The sequence below is a fragment of the Oryctolagus cuniculus genome, chromosome 20 (genome assembly GCF_051225735.1).
Source record: "Oryctolagus cuniculus isolate XC-2025 breed Fujian yellow rabbit chromosome 20, ASM5122573v1, whole genome shotgun sequence".
NCBI classification, from domain to species: domain Eukaryota; kingdom Metazoa; phylum Chordata; class Mammalia; order Lagomorpha; family Leporidae; genus Oryctolagus; species Oryctolagus cuniculus.
The window spans coordinates 30,854,558-30,871,216 of record NC_142886.1 but is presented as its reverse complement, the minus strand read 5'-3'; the positions used below and the strand labels follow the sequence as shown (position 1 = coordinate 30,871,216).

Sequence of the window (16,659 nt, the reverse complement as noted above, 5' to 3'; positions counted from 1 at the left end):
CAAAACTCATGAGAATATGGCACTTTTTGTAATCATTGGAAAGAAAATATGAGAATACATTTTTGCCCACTGTAGACGTCAATGGTCAATTTGATTAGCGTTTTTATGAAAATGAGTTTTATGAAAAGAAATAGAGGGGGTAATTTCTAAAGAAGCATGAGCTTAGATTGTGAGAAAGTTGTGTTAATCATTTCTTGACTTTGAGGATAATCAAAAGAGCTACCTCTGTTTAATCACAAACTGCCTGAAGAAAATGCTTCAAATAAAGAGAGCAGGACCCCACTTACCGTATCAGTTCCAGAAGTCATTACTTCAGCAGCTACTAGATTCCCTCACATTTTGCTAAGACAGAGTTCAAGGATAAAGCATACTACCGGGCCTTGAGTTCATAGGTTTGACTGAAAATGCAGTTCTAGGAAATCAGTGTAGGATGCAGTTTAGTTCAACAAGCATACACTGTGCAGCCACCATATTGCAGAACAATGCACTACCTGTCGGAACTAGCGATAGGGGTTGAGGTGGAGGATATAGAAAACATGGTCTTTATGGAGGGACTAGTTACTTGGTCATCTTAGTTCTAATAGATAATGTTTGAACATGTGTGCTAGAGCAGAGGTCAGCAAACTGCCCACGGGCCAAATTTTGCCTGCAGATGTTTCTGTAATAAACTTGTATTGGAATGCAACCACACTCATTTATTCGTACATTGTCTATGGCTCTTTTTGCATCCAAGAAGAGTTGAAAAGTTTGTAACAGAAACCATATGGCTCACAAAGCCTAAAATGTTCACTTGTAGCCCACCATAGAAAAAATTTTGCCATCCCCTGACTGAGGAAAAAATAGCAATTTTTTCTTTCTTCTTTTATACATTACGTGAGATATTTCCTCTTCATTCACCAGTCAAATAAATACTGAGCAAGCTCTTTGGGAAGTCATAGTACTTGTGCCTTCATTTAATATTTTTTGATTGCCAGCTATTGTACTTTCTAGGTCCAAGGTACTCACACAATTAGCATTTTTGGAGCTTTTGTCCTAATTGGAGTATATTCATATTTGTTTTTTTCTAAATGCAGCATTTGAAAAATATTTATTAGGTTTCCATTTAATATTTGAGACACTGTTCTAGGAGTTCAGAAGAATGGCATAACAATAGAAACCCATTGGCAACCCTTAACAATTTCAAGCCTTCACACAAACAAATGTAGCGCAAAGGAGAAAGGGATAAATGTGAAAAAGGTGGCCTCAGTAAACCACAGTGGAGGGTCAGAGGAGAGAAAAATGCTCAAGGGCCTTTTGAAAGGAAGTTTGTGATGACAAGGTACACAGAAGTGGCTTATCCACAGCTCAGTCTGGAAGGGGGTCTTTATAAAGTTTCAGTTGTAGAACTCTGTAGGACTGTTGACAGACAAATGACTTGGAAAGCAGAACCATGTTGGCAACTGGCTTCTCTCATGTTGCTGCTGTAGTCAGAAAGCAGTGAAACATCTAGCATGACCACACTGCTGCTGGAGGAAAGGGTGAGCAGGAAGTGGGCAAGTCAGGTTCTCTTTCGATCCAAGGCTAGAGCCGCTCTCCTGCTATTCATTCCTGTACCAGTCACCAGGACAAAATGATCAGATTTCTAGAAACGTGTCAAAATTTTGAATAGGACCAGTGCCCACAATTCTGAGAGCATAATATAATATTGTACTAAAACTAGCCAAATTAATTGGACAATGCCTGATCTAAAAGTTTGCATTTGGAGTTCAACTCAAAACTGAATATAACACATTTTCACTGTCTCTGTGGACAACAGAAGCATTTCATGGCCTCTCGCTCATCAAGCCTAATTGGGTTTCTGTAGGACATACAGTCTTCTGTCCCAGCTGTTTCAAATAGAACAGAATGTCCAAAAGTCAGCCAGTAACAAAGCATTGCTAATTTGAATTCATGGAGAAGTGTGGTTTTGTCCAAAGAAATCCCTGTTGGTTACCTTTATTCATACAAACTATATGGTTTTAATTATCATTGGAATTTTTTTACTCAATTCACAGAAGACAGTTTTTTTTCCCACCCTCTTTCCCCCAACAGAAAAATGAGTTTTAGCTTCTACTTAAAGAGTTAGTATGCAACTTATTTTTAAAGAAGCAGATGTTTTACAGAACGAGATGAAGTAGGTGAGGAGGTGTTGATGATGGCTTTCAATAGAGTTTAAGATAGAGACTGCCAAAGCCCTTTGTCATATTTGTTCAGTGTGAGCACATGTGTGATAAAAATACATATTTTCTCCTGGAAGTCATTCCTCCCTCGTTGAATCCCTCTGTGATTTGCTTATAGCTAGCTCATGGCAATTACCATCTGAAACTTTTTCTCCCTTGTCACTTAATTCTATCTTAAATTGACAACAGTAGCACCTAAAACACTCTATGGTACTACTCAAGACTGTAGGTGATATGCAAACATTTTCATTTTAATGATTATAAAATCCTAACTAGTGTATTATTCATGTAATTTTACAAACATTGCTTGCTAACCGTAATGGCAACCATGGGAGAATATGAGGGCACTTTAACCCTACAAGACCCTAATTATATCATTGATAGCCACCTTTCCCTGTGGTTTGATATGAAATCATATGTGAACTGCTATGCAAATACAACTTTGAGCTTTCTGTCATCCCAACAAATTTGCTATTCTTAAAGCCCACGCCATATAGAGATTTATTTATTTATTTTGAAGATTTTTCTATTTACTTAAAATATAGAGAGTATAGACCGATAGAGAGATATTCCATCCTCCAGTTCACTTCCTGAATGGCCCTAACAGCCTGGGCTAGGTCAGGTCAACGCCAGGAGCTAGGCACTAAATCCAAGTCTCATTTAGGTTGCAGGGATCCAAGTACTTGGGCAGTCAGACAGTGGTTTCCCAGGCGCGTTGACAGAAGGCTGAGTTGGAAGCATAGCAAACAGGACTTGACCCTGCCGATATGGGAAGCTGGCATGGCAAGCAGAAGGTTAATCCACTCTGCTACAACCCTAGCTCTGTATATAGAGATTTTAAAATGTGGGGTTAATTTTTTGTCTAAAAAATGACAAAAATTATGCATATTTATAGGTTGCTATGTGATGTTTCATGAGATGTATAAACTGTATAATATCCAGAGTAAATATATTCATGCTTTCAAGCATTTACCATTTCTTTATAGTGAAAACATTAAAAAAATTATATATTATAGTTGTAATAGAGCAATGTACAGTCAATTAACATTATCTGTCTTCACCTACTGTGCAGGAAAATCCCAGAGCTTCTTTCTCATATCTAACCATAACCTGGTACCTGTCAATCAACCTTCCCTCACCTCTCCTTCCCTCCGTCTGTCTCCAGCCTGTGGGAAGCACCATTATATTTTAAGTTTAGGCAAGATCAGCTCGTTTTTAGACTCCACATAGGAGCAAAATCATGGGGTAATTTGTGTTTCTGTGCATGACTTACTTCACTTAACATAATGGCCTCCAGTCCAGCCATGTTGCCGCTGACAAGATTTCATCCATTTTTTTATGGCTTAGTAGTGTTTCATTGTGTATACACATACCACATTGTCATTATCCATGTGTCAGCTGATGGGCAGGTTGTTTACATTTCTTGGTTGTTGTGAACAGTACTTCAGTAAACATGATAGTGTACATGTCTCTTTGAAAAATTGTTTTCATTCCCCTTGGATATATATCCAGGAATGGGATAGGTTGATCCCACAGTAGTACTCCTATTTTTAGTTTTTGAGGAACCTCCCTGCTTTTTTCCCTCAATGGCTATACTATTTTACGTTCCTATCCACAGTGTGCAAAGATTCCCTTTTCTTTACATCCTCACCAACATCTGTATCTTTCTCTTTTTAATAATAGCACATCTAACTGGAATGAGATGATAGCTCATTGTGGTTTTGATTTGCCTTTTCCTGATGATTAATGATGTTGAACATTTTTTCATGTAGCTGTTGGCTATCTGTATGGCTTCTTTTTTAGAAATGTCTGTTTAGATCTACTTCCCATTTTTAAATATTTTGATTTATTATTTTGCTCTTTAGTTGTTTGAGTTCCTTATATATTCTGGATATTAATCCCTTTTCAGATACATAGCTTGCAAATATTTTATCCCATTCTGTAGGATGACTCCTCACCCTGTTGATTGTTTCCTTTGCTGTGAAAAAACACTTTTGTTTATTGAAATCCTATTTGTCTATTTTTTGAATTTTAATTCTTTTGATTTTTAAATTTTATTTTATTTTTGTCTGATCCAGAAATCCTTGCCTGTGCCAATGTCCTAATGTATTTTCCCTAGGTTTTCTAATAATGTTTAAGATCTCACACATAGGTCTTGAATCCATTTTGAGCTGATTTTTGTGGATAGTGAGAGAGATGGATGTTCTTGGATTGTCTTTATGTCTCCCTTCTATCTGAAGTATAGCTTTGCTAGGTGCAGTATCCTTGGCTTGCAATTTTTTTTTCTTTCATTTCTGTAAAAGTCTCATTTCATTCCCTCTTAGCCTGTTGGGTTTCTGTTGAGAAGTCTGCATTCTGGCAGATTGGACCCCTTCGTGTGTGGTTTGCTTCTTTTCTCTTGGGGCTTTGAGAATTCTCTCTCCGTTTTTAACCTTAGAGATTTTGACTATTATATACGTAGGGGCAGATATGGTCTGGTTGAGTCTGAGTGGTGACGTTGACTCTTCCGTACAGGGGCAGTCATCTCATTGTCCAGGTGTGTGAAATTTTCTGTCACTATCTCTTTGAATATGTTTTCTATATCTTTAACATCCTCAAGTCCCCTTTTTTTTTTTTTTTTTTTTTTTTGGACAGGCAGAGTGGACAGTGAGAGAGAGAGACAGAGAGAAAGGTCTTCCTTTTTCTGTTGGTTCACCCCCCCAGTGGCCGCTACCCAGCGCATCGTGCTGATCCGAAGCCAGGAGCCAGGTGCTTCTCCTGGTCTCCCATGCGGGTTCAGGGCCCAAGCACTTGGGCCATCCTCCACTGCACTCCTGGGCCACAGCAGAGAGCTGGACAGGAAGAGGAGCGACCAGGACAGAATCCGGTGCCCCGACCGGGACTAGAACCCGGGGTGCTGGCACCGCAGACGGAGGATTAGCCTAGTGAGCCGCGGCGCCAGCCCTCAAGTCCCTCTTAAATCTCAATTACTGGGGCTGGTACTGTGGCGTGGTGGGTGAAGCCACCGTGTGTGGTGCCGGCATTCCATGTGGGCGCTGGTTCAGCTTGGACATGCATGGGAGACCCAGAGGAAGCTCCTGGCTTCTGGCTTTGGATTGGCCTAGCTCTGCTCATTTGGGGAGTGAATCAGCAGATGGAAGATATCTTTCTCTCTCTCTCTCTGACTCTGTCTCTCTATGACTCAGCCTTTTTAAATAAATAACCTTTAAAAAAATCTATTACTTGTAGAGTTGTTCTTTTCATACTATTCCATATTTCCTATTAGGTTTCTTCATTTGTCTTAATTCTTTTTTCTTTTTCTCCTCCAATTGTAAATTTTCAAATAGCCTGTCTTTGAGCTCACTGATTTTTACATTCTGTTTGATGTATTCTGCTATTGATGCTTTCCATTGTCATTTTAATTTCACTTACTGTATTTCTCAGCTGAAGAATCTGCTGGATTTTATTTAATTATTTCCATCTCTGTTTCTCTGTTTTCTCTTGAATTTTGTTATTTCCGTAAAAAAGCTATTTTGAAATCTTCATCCAAGCGTATGGAAATTTCAATTCCTAGATGTCTGGTTTCTGGCACCTTATTTTGCTCTTTAGATGAGGTCATGGTTCCCTGGAAGTTTCTGGTGCTTGTTGGAGACTGGGTGTGTGAGCACAGCAAGGTGGTGGAGGCCTGTGGGGTTGGAACCAGAAGGCTGGGTCCGAAGCTTCCTCTCCAGGCCCCTTGGCAAGGCCGGAGTTTGGCTTTCTGACAGTGATTGGAAGAGGGGTGGCAGAGACTGCCTGGCAGTGGAATCTCCAAATAGTCACCTCCATGGGTAAGAGCCTGGAGGCAGAGGCCAGTGGACTCGGCACTAGGGAAGTTTTTTGCAGTAAGCCTGGCGCTGGAAATTCAATTCACCCTCTGTCTCCCATGGGAGAGTCCCTCCATGCCATGCTTCTTGAGGGGAGGGATGACAAGCAACTCTTTCCTTCTTCCTTTTTCAAATGTGACTTTTCTTAAATTATAACAGGATGACATACTATAGCCTCTCAGCTGGCTTATATATCTCACTTAAGGATGACATAGTTAGCGTGAAGGTAGTCGCCAGATATATGATTTTTTTTAAAGATTTATTTATGTGTTTCAGAGTTACAGAGAGAGGGAGAGACAGAGAGAGAGATATACCTTCCATTCACTGGTTTACTTATTAGCAGGGAACTGGATCAGAAGTGGAGCAGCCTGGACTCCAACTAGCATCCATATGGGGTGCCGGCACCACAGGTGGTGGCTTTACCTGCCATGCCACAGCACTGGCCCTGCCAAATATTCTTACACATCTGCCAACTTGGCTCCCTGCAAGGTTAATTTTTACATAAAGCTGAAAAAATAGTAGTATAACTACAGATAGTGGCTGAAGTTTGTGAAATGCATTTTTATCCAATGGTGTTACATGTAAGGGCAGACACTATGTGTGTCAAATTCCTCTTTTCTTTTTTTCCTATTTATTTATTTGGAATAGATTTCAAATATTTCATTATACAGTTTTAAGAACATAAGGATACTTCTCACTCTCCCTCCCTCCCTCCCTTCTACACCTCCCTGCCTTCATTATTTCTCCTTCAACTTTTACAGTGACATACTTCATTTACTTTATAATCACAAGCTTAATCCTCCACTAAATAAAGAATTCAACAAGTAGTAAGTAGCAACATCACTGTTCCTCAGGGGTATAGACGAGGGCTACAAGCATAATCACATATCAGGATGTCACTTTCACTCATATACATACATTTTCTTTTTTATATATATTTATATTTTATTTTATTTAATGAACATAAATTTCCAAAGTATGGCTTATGGATTACAATAGCTCCCCCCCCCATAACTTCCCTCCCACCCACAACATTCCCCTCTCCCCTTCCATTCACATCAAGATTAATTTTCAATTATCTTTATATACAGAAGATCAATTTAGCATATATTAAGTAAAGATTTCAACAGTTTGCACCCACACAGAAACACAAAGTGTAAAATACTATTTGAGTACTAGTTATAGCATTAATTAAACACCTAAGAGTAATTGTGTATTAATTACAGAGTTCAACCAATAGTTTTAAGTAGAACATAAAAAATACTAAAGGGATAAAGTATTAAGTTCTTTTTTTTATTTTTCTTTTTTCTTTGTTTGTTATATAGTTATTTTTTTATTTAATAAATGTGAATTTACAAAGTGCCATTTTTGTATTGTTGTGGCTTCCCCCCCCCAACCTCCCTCCCTCCCGTGGCCCTCCCCTCTCCCACTCCCTCTCCCATCTCGCCCTTCATCGAGTTTCATTTTCAATCACCTTCATATACTGAAGATCAATTTAGTATACACTAAGCAAGGATTTCAACAGGCTGCACTCACACAACCACACAAGGTATAGGGTATTGTTCAACTAGTAGTGTTGTTTTTAAGTTTCATAGTAGAACACATTAAGGACAGAGTTCCTACGTGGGGAGCCTGTACCCAGTGACTCCCGTTGTTGATTAACAATTGGCACTCTTATTTATGACGTCAGCAATCGCCCGAGACTCTTGCTATGAGCTGTCTAGGCTATGAAAGCCCCTTGAGTTCACCGACTCTGAACTTGTTTAGTCAAGGCCGTATCACAGTGGAGGTTCCTTCCTCCCTTCAGAGAAAGGCGCCTCTCTCCTTGATGGCCTGTTCCTTCTGCTGGGGTCTTGTTCACCAGGATCTTTCATTTAGATTGTTTTTTGCCACCGTGTCATGGCTTTCCATGCCTGTGAGACTCTCATGGACCATTTAGCCAGATCCAAGTGTCCCAAGGGTTGATTCTGAGGCAGGAGTGCTGCCATTCTATGAGTCTGCTGTGTGTCCTGTTTCCCCCGCAGGATCATTCTCTCCATACATTTTCTTGAACTCTCTATATAAAATTACCATAAATCATAGAAAACATGATATTTGTCTTTTGGGGAATGGCTTATTTCACTAAGCATAAGGTCTCCAGTTGCATCCATGTTATTGCAAAAGACAAGATTTCATTCTTTGTTTTGGCTTGTTAGTACTCCATCCAATATATATACCAAATTTTCTTTATCCAGTCATCAGTTGATGGACATCTGGGTTGTTTCCACATCTTAGCTATTGTGAATTGAGCTGCTATAAAAATGGAAATACAGATAATTCTTTCATAGGCTGATTTCATTTCCTTTGGGTAAATTCCCAGTAGTGAGATGGCTAGATCCTACGGTAGATCTATTTTCAAATTTCTGAGAAATCTCCACATTGTCCTTTCTAATGGTTGTACTGGTTTACATTCCCATCGACAATGTGTTAGGGTATCTTTTTCTCCACATCATCACCAGCATTTGTTGTTTTTTTGATTTTTAGATGATAGCCATTCTAACTGGGGTGAGGAAAAAAACCTCACTGTGAATTTTATTTGAATTTCTCTGATGGATAGTGATCCTGAACAACTTTTCATGTGTCTATTAGCTGTTTGTATTTTATCCTTTGAAAAATGCCTATTCATATCCTTAGCCTATTTCTTTTTTTATTAATATGTGGAAATTGACAGATTTTTTTAAGATTTATTTTATTTATTTGAAAGAATCAAAAAGTGAGTTAGAATAAGATTGGAGTTTGTGAACTCAAGAGGCTTCCATAGCCTTCGCAGCTCATGACAAGAGCCTCGGGTGATTACTGACATCATAAATAAGAGTGTCAATTGTTTAATCAACAATGGGAGTCACTGTGCAACTACTCCCCATGTAGTGTCCTTAATGCGTTGTACTATGTGAATTAATGGTAAAACTACTACTCAAACAGTACTGTATACTTTGTGTGTATGTGTGGGTGCAGTCTGTTGAAATCTTCACTTAGTATATACTAAGATGATCTTCTGTATATAAAAATAATTGAAAATGAATCTTGATGAAGAATGGGATGGGAGAGGGAATGGGAGATGGGATGGTTGTAGTGGGGAGGGAGGTTATGGGGGGGAAAGTCGTTGTAATCCAAAAGTTGTACTTTGGAAATTTATATTTATTAAATAAAAGTTAAAAAAAAAAAGAATGAGTTAGAGACAGAGGGAAAGAGAGACAGAGAGAGGTCCATCTGCTGGTTTATTCCCCAAATGGCCGCAGTGGCCAGAGCTGAGCTGATCTGAAGCAAGGAGCCAGGAGCTTATTCTGGTTCTCAATGTGGGTGCAGGGGCCCAAGGACTTGGGCCATCCTCTGCAGGTTTCCCATTCACATTAGCAGGGAGCTGGATTGGAAATGGAGCAACCAGGACTTGAACCAGCAACAATAAGGGATGCAGTTACCCCAGCCCATTTCCCAACTGGATTGTTTTGTTGTTGAAAGTCTAAAATAGCAGCCACTCAGATTGAGATCTGGAAGGCAGACTTATAATGAACTGTTTTCCCAGATTGGATTATCAAACAGGAATAGTGTTTACTAGGGAAGAAGTTAAGCTTTCTCAAGCACTAAAGTAGTACTGGGAATTCATAATGGAGTAGAAACAGAAAGACAGTACATTGTTAGGCTGGAGACAAATTCAGGAAAACATTTCTGATGCAGGTTCAGAAACACACATTTTTTTCTTCTCTCCAGGGGAAAAGTTGGATAAATTAAAGTTTAAAAAATTAAGTGTTTCATTTGTCATATAAACTTTGAACTGATAATATTCCTTAGAGAAAAATACTTGGTGAGTATCATGAAATATTAATCATTAGATAGCAGTTTAGCAAAGAAACTTAGGTTGGAATAGCTTTTAAGGAATCAGTAACAATGTGGGTTATAAAAGACAAGTGGAAGAAGCCCAGGGAAAATATTACAAAATGCAAATCCCTTTATCCAATGGAATCTTTGCAGAGAATTCTGGCTAAGTACCTTGTTGAGACTTAAGACAGCACTAAAAATAAGGCCTTGTGCTAAAGAAATAAGAATTGGTAAAAAGGAAAAACTGAGATTATTAAAATAGCAAAGAATCGTCCTATTTAATAAATACTTTCTTTTTAATACTTATCTGTTTGCATCAAAGATAGGTAGGAATTAGAAAGAGACATTAATTTTATGGTAAATTTTACAAATTAAATATCAATGTAGAATTGGAAATGGAAGTATTTTCTTTACATTCTAGTAGGTTGATTGTTCAAAGGGGTTAAATATTTTTATTTTAGGACTAATTTGACTAGTTCTATTTCAAGGTAATATAAATGATTTGGGCAGTATTTTGAATAATTTTTTTTTAGATTTATTTACATGAAAGGCAGAGCGACAGAGAGAGAAAGGGATGAATCTTCCATCCACTGGTTCACTCCCCAAAGTGGCTCCAATGGCCTGGCCTGGGCTAGGCCAGGCCGAAGTCTGGAGCCAGGAACTCCAGCAGGGTTTCCTGTGTATGCAACAAGGGTGGGCCATCTTCCCCTGCCTTCTCAGGCACATTAAGCCTGGAGCTGGATCAGAAGCAGAGCAGCCAGGACTTGATCCTCACTCCAATATGGGATACTAGTAACCTTCTGTACCAAAATGCTAGCTCCTTTGAAGACTTTTAAAATGTTAGAATTTAAAGATGCGTTAGAATTAAATCTTCTCATTTTACATAGTGAAAAACAAAATGTGAGTGGTTGAATGATGAATGAACCAAAAAGTATGAGGGGAAAAGGGTATCAGTCCTAAATGCGTATATGAAGCAAAAACTGACAGAACTCTCAAGATAAATATGTAAACTGTGAATATAGATTGGCAAAGCCGTAATTGTACTTGGAGTCCTCAATATTTCTCTCTCAGTAACTGACAAAACACTAGGCAGAAAATCAGTAAAGATATGGAAGACTTGAATAGCACTGTCACCCAACTAGATCTGACACTTCCAGAATGCCCTTCCTCACAACAGTTAACTCCATGCATTTTTCAGCTATCCATCAAGCATTCTATAGGATAGACTATATTATGAGTGAGAAAACAAATTAAGATGTTTGAAATTAAACAAAATATGTTGACTATCTAAAATACATTGAAACTAGAAATCAGTAACAGAAAGGTATTTGAAAAACTCCCACCTAGCTACAAATTAAGCAACATACTTCTAAATAATCAGTCCATGGATTTGTGAAGGAAGAAATCATATAGAAAACTTAAAATATATTAGCTATATGAAAAGAAAAACATGATTTATCAAAATTGGTGGGATCAACTTAAAAGTACTCAAAGGAAAATTCACAAAATTAAGTATGTATTTTACAAAAGAAGAATGGTCTTGAATCAGTGTGTAAGTTTCTACTGTAAGAAACTAGAAACCAAAGCACAAATTAAACCCAAAGTCTATCAGAAAAAGAAAAGAAAAAGAGCAGAAATCAACGAAATAAAATCAAATAGGTAAATTAAACAAAAATTGGGTTCTTTGAAAAAATTAATAAAATTTTAAAACTTCTAGCCGGAGTGATTAAGAGAAAAGAGGAAATATATAAATGGCATTATTAGGAAGAAAAGAGGGATATAGCTCCGAATAACCTCAAAATGTATAATTAAGGAATAATATGGGGGCTAACTTGGTGGTGCAGCTGGTTAATCTATCACTTGAGATGCTGCACCCTTATCAGGTGGCCCCCATGCTTCCCATCCAGTTTCTTTTCATGTGCCTGAGAGGCACTGGCTAATGGTCCAATATTTGGGTTCCTGCTATCCATCATTGTTCCGTCTGTTCCTGACAGATGTCCAGACCTCCTCAAATGTCTCTCCATTCAGGTGTCAGTGGGCAAAAGGTGTGTTTGCTTCTCCTCTTCGCTTTCTCTTACTGCCCTATAATTTTTATGTTGGGAAACCATTCATTTCTGCTTTTCTCTTTTGTACTTTATACTGAAACCATGGTTCAGTGGAGTTTTCTAGCATTGATTGAGATCCTAGTCCTCCATTCCATGTATGTCTTTCAGTTCTGTCTAGGTCTTCCGTATGTCACATCTGAACTACCACCCTAAGCAGCTCACTGGCCTCTCATTGCCCTATGTAAGCTCATGCTAAAGTAGTGATTGTGGTACACTTGGGACACAACCTTTCCATAGGTCCCACAGTGAATGACTTCCCATTATTAGTGAAATCTCCATAATTAGTGAGAATTTAAAAAATCACTTAGTTAAAAACCTCAGATCTTCAACTTAATAAATAGTCCTAAACTCCCTGTGATGCTTGAAGGCTAGTGATCTTGAACCATCTGAGGTTTATATCTAGACCTTTAGCTCAGAATAATTGAGCCTTTTACAGATATGCATAATCTTTTCCTTTTTTGGCTTTTCTTTTTTACTTACAAATAATGTATGTGATGATAAATAAAACATAAAGTTGATATTTGGCATAGAGCATGACAGCTAGTTCATCAGATTGTCATGTTACAGGAGGCCTTACTATATGTGAGGACCATGTTTTTGTTTTTTTAAAGATTTTTATTTATTTATATTTATTCAAAGGCAGGGTTACAGAGAGGAGAGACAGGGAGAGGGAGAGATCTTCCTTCCTCTGATGTACTCCCTAAATGGCCGCATCGGTGGAGACTGTGCCAGGCTGAAGCCAGGATCTTCATCTGGATGTCTCATATGGGGGCAGGGGCCCAAGGACTTGGGCCATCTTCTGCTAAGCCGCAGAAGGCACATTAGCAGAAAACTGGATAGGAAGTGGAGCAGGCAAGACATGAACTGGCGCCCTGCCCATATGGGACTGCAGCATTGCAGGCAGCAGCATAACCCAGTGTGCCGCAGCACCGGCCTCCCATGAGAGCCATGTTTTAAGGAGTCATTGTGGGTCACTGAATCCACAGTTGTTTCACATAGAAACTGTGATAGTGTCCTTGGTCCCTCTGTCTCCCTAGAGTCCACAGTCATACTCAGTCAAGTCTTTTTTTTTTTTTTTTTTTTTTTTTTTTTTTTTTTAACAGGCAGAGTGGACAGTGAGAGAGAGAGAGACAGAGAGAAAGGTCTTCCTTTGCCATTGGGTCACCCTCCAATGGCCACCATAGCCAGCGCGCTGCGGCCGGCGTACCGCGCTGATCCGAAGGCAGGAGCCAAGTGCTTATCCTGGTCTCCCATGGAGTGCAAGGCCCAAGCACTTGGGCCATCCTCCACTGCACTCCCGGGCCACAGCAGAGAGCTGGCCTGGAAGAGGGGCAACCGGGACAGAATCCAGCGCCCCGACCAGGACTAGAACCCGGTGTGCCGGCGCCACAAGGCGGAGGATTAGCCTATTGAGCCACGGCACCGGACAGTCAAGTCTTAACTAGTGTTCTACTTCAGCATTTGTGCTCCTCCAGTCCATTCTACACAGAGACCCAGTAGCCTTTGAAAAATAAAAACCAGAGTTTAAAATCCATGATTGTGTTCTAGTTCTGCTAAAGGAAAAAAAGAATTCCATGTCCTAAACATGGCCTCTAGTCACCTTTACTCTGCTGTAATCGCTGTCCCCTGGCTTAATATGCCTAAGCCATGGGGCCTCGTTTCAGTTCTACTGACACACTGGACACTTAGCCCAGCACACATGTGAGTCTGGAACAGCATTCAATGACTTCCCCTCCCTTGCCTTCTGCTTTCCACCTCCCCAACCCGTTAAGTTTTTACCTGGCTAATTCATTGATTCATACTCAGCTTTTAAATATCACCCTAAATATTACATCCTAGAAAAGTAATCTCTGAATTCCAAATCTAAATATTTGCTTCTTATAGTTATTTCTTGTTGTTATACAGTACTGATCATTGCTTTTAATAATAAAATATTTTGTATGTTTTTGAAATATTTTTCTCTGATGCAATCCTGAAAGTTTACTGACCTTATACTCCAATGCTGTATTTGTTCTTTTCCCAGTACATAGTAGCTACCAAAGAAGTCATTATTGAACAATGAATAAGTGAAAGAAAGAAAAAACAATAGTAGTATAGGCTGAGTATCCCTTTTCTGAAATGTTTGGGACCAGAAGTGTTTCAAATGTCTGAGTTTTTCAGATTTTGGAATTTTTGTACAGAGTTTAGGAGTTGAGATTCCCATCTACCAGATCACCACCAGTTTCAGATTTTGTAGCATTGCAGATTTTTGAATAATAAATAATAAATAATTAGAAAACATTCATGAGAAAAATTACAGTTTTACTGTTTTTCAAAGAAAAATATCTATTTTAAAAGTGTTTAATCAAATTAATTGAGGTTATTTCTCATTTTCAGCTAATACGTGGGGGAAAGGATGCATTCATATAAAGGAGAGGCACCTTCTCTGTGTTCATTTTTGTTTATAATACATAAATATTTGCTGAATGAGTAAGAGGGCTAATCCTTATGGAAAGAAGTCTAGCTAAATGTATTTTAAAACATTTTTATTGACTCAAGAATTTCCACCTAAGAATTTGTCATAAGGAATAGTACTAAATATGGAAAAGGTTATGTATTTAAAGGTATTTCTCGGAGTGTTATTTATAGGAGTAAAACTCTGGAAACCGCCTAGAGGCCAAGTAAAATAATGGCCGAGTGAAGCATAGTGTATCTGTTAGATAGTCTGTGAGTAACCCTTAGCTAAAGGTTAGGATAATGTAATGACTACAAATGTAAATAATGGAGGACACAAAGTGTTATAGCCATTTATAAATCCTGTTATAGGAGGGAAAAGGCCAGAAAGAGTATGTGTGACTCCTTTCTATTTTTCATATTTCTTTTAGCATGTAATATACTTCAATTTTTATAAGCATTATAATTCTATTAAATTGTACCTGTATAGCATCTTTTATATGTTGAGGATCAATTTAAATATCAGTATATTTGAATGAATCTTGGTCCTTACATTTTGTATTTTTTCAACTGGAATCCCGACTTTCCTTCTTAGGGTGACAGAAGCTTTACTGAAGGTCCCCACACTTATGGCTTAGATCTCTCATCCTCCTGGCGAGATCACAGTTGCTTCCTGTCTAGTCCACGATTTTCACACTTGAACTGTAAGTAATAAGTCCTCTAACAGTTTTTAAATTGGATTTAAAAAAATGCAACTCATGGAAAAATTAAAGTTTAATGCCAATATATGATAGTAAAATTCATGTTAAAGGTTTGAGAAAAATTTCATTATGAATCACATAAATAATTCCCATAATTCTTTGAGGATATTTCAGTAAGTTCATTTAAAACTGAATTAAAAAAATAGGTTTGTTTTGGAGCAAAAAATTTGAAATCCATGCACATGATGGGTTTTAAAAAGTTCCTGAAAAATGCATATTGTGAAAAAATATGCATGGAATTAAGAAATATTTGTCCAGTATAAACTTTTTAATTCCATTTTTCTATGAACTTTTAGAAATGCTTCATATTTGTATTACACAGTTTACTGAGAATCTATGGAATCCCCTCTTTTTTAGATACTTATTTTTAAAAAAAATAAGTTTTTCTTAATTCTTAAGAACATTTTTATCTGGAGATTTGCTAATAACATTAAATGAGTGGGTAAAACATGTTCTTTTATGGTAATAGTCCAATTAAAATATCTTTGCACATTCTTGTTCAGAAATGTATAATCTTGTATAACAGGTAAGACTTCTACTACTGTTACCTGCTCTATTTCACTTTGAGGACGTGGTACATATTGACAAAATGTTATCATTAACAGCAATGAGACCTGAGTCTGTTGGCCTAGGATGCCATTTCCCACAGTCCCTCCTCTTCCCTTCCTTATTGTACATGTTATTCCAGTGTCAACTTATTTGTTACAACCTGAAAAAAAAAAAGGCATCAGAACTTACAGTTCTAAATGTGGTTTCTATTATGTATACTCTCAGTGTGTTGGGATTTTCCTTTCATCAAAGTAATAATTATAGAGTTATTTGTTAGCTGGGTGACTTCTTGTATGCTGATTCTTCCCTCTACTAAAGTGTGAACTCAGTAAGGATAGAGGCAGTGCCTGTCTTGTTCATGACTGTTTTTCAGCACTCTACAAAGCATTTGTCACATAGTAAATGTGTAATTAGTATTCAATTAAAATTAACTGAATGAGTAAATGAGTTTTTTTCTTAAAAGTTAACTTTTAGCTGAGCTATTGGAATTCAAATGTTATTTAATGTATTCTTCAGATAATAATTTTTTTCTTCAGTTTACTAAGGCTCCGGAGTTTTGTGCATTAAATTTGATAATTCTGTCATTTAAAATTGCTAGATTCCTATAAAATGAAATGCCATAATAAGCCCCAGGAAAGTGGGTCAAATTCAAAGGTGACAACTCTGATTTGTATTCATAGATTCATTGAATAAATATTTATCAGTTTCTGATAAATGATTGGTTTCCATTATATCATGATTATTTTATTCCAGAAGCTAAGCATTTCTTTCCTGTCCTAGTCACTTTGCCCAGTGATTGTGTATCTGTGTACACCCTCTGCTATCCTCATCAATCAGCCACTCGTCAGCATGATTCACATCTTAAGTTGGTTATGGCATCAGAATCTGATATATAGGCCAAATTTGGTGTCTT

The 16,659-nt window shown here is 37.9% G+C and overlaps 1 protein-coding gene across 18 annotated transcripts in view; it reads left to right on the top strand.

Moving 5' to 3' along the window:
- Positions 1 to 16,659, top strand: part of CEP128 (centrosomal protein 128) — a 478,907-nt gene that overhangs the window by 455,008 nt on the left and 7,240 nt on the right. For all 18 annotated transcript variants that reach the window (XM_089322694.1, XM_070065335.2, XM_070065333.2 and 15 more), the window contains one exon: positions 15,032 to 15,140. In XM_089322694.1, coding sequence (XP_089178820.1) covers positions 15,032 to 15,140 — 109 coding nt within the window. The remainder of the gene's footprint in view (positions 1 to 15,031; positions 15,141 to 16,659) is intronic.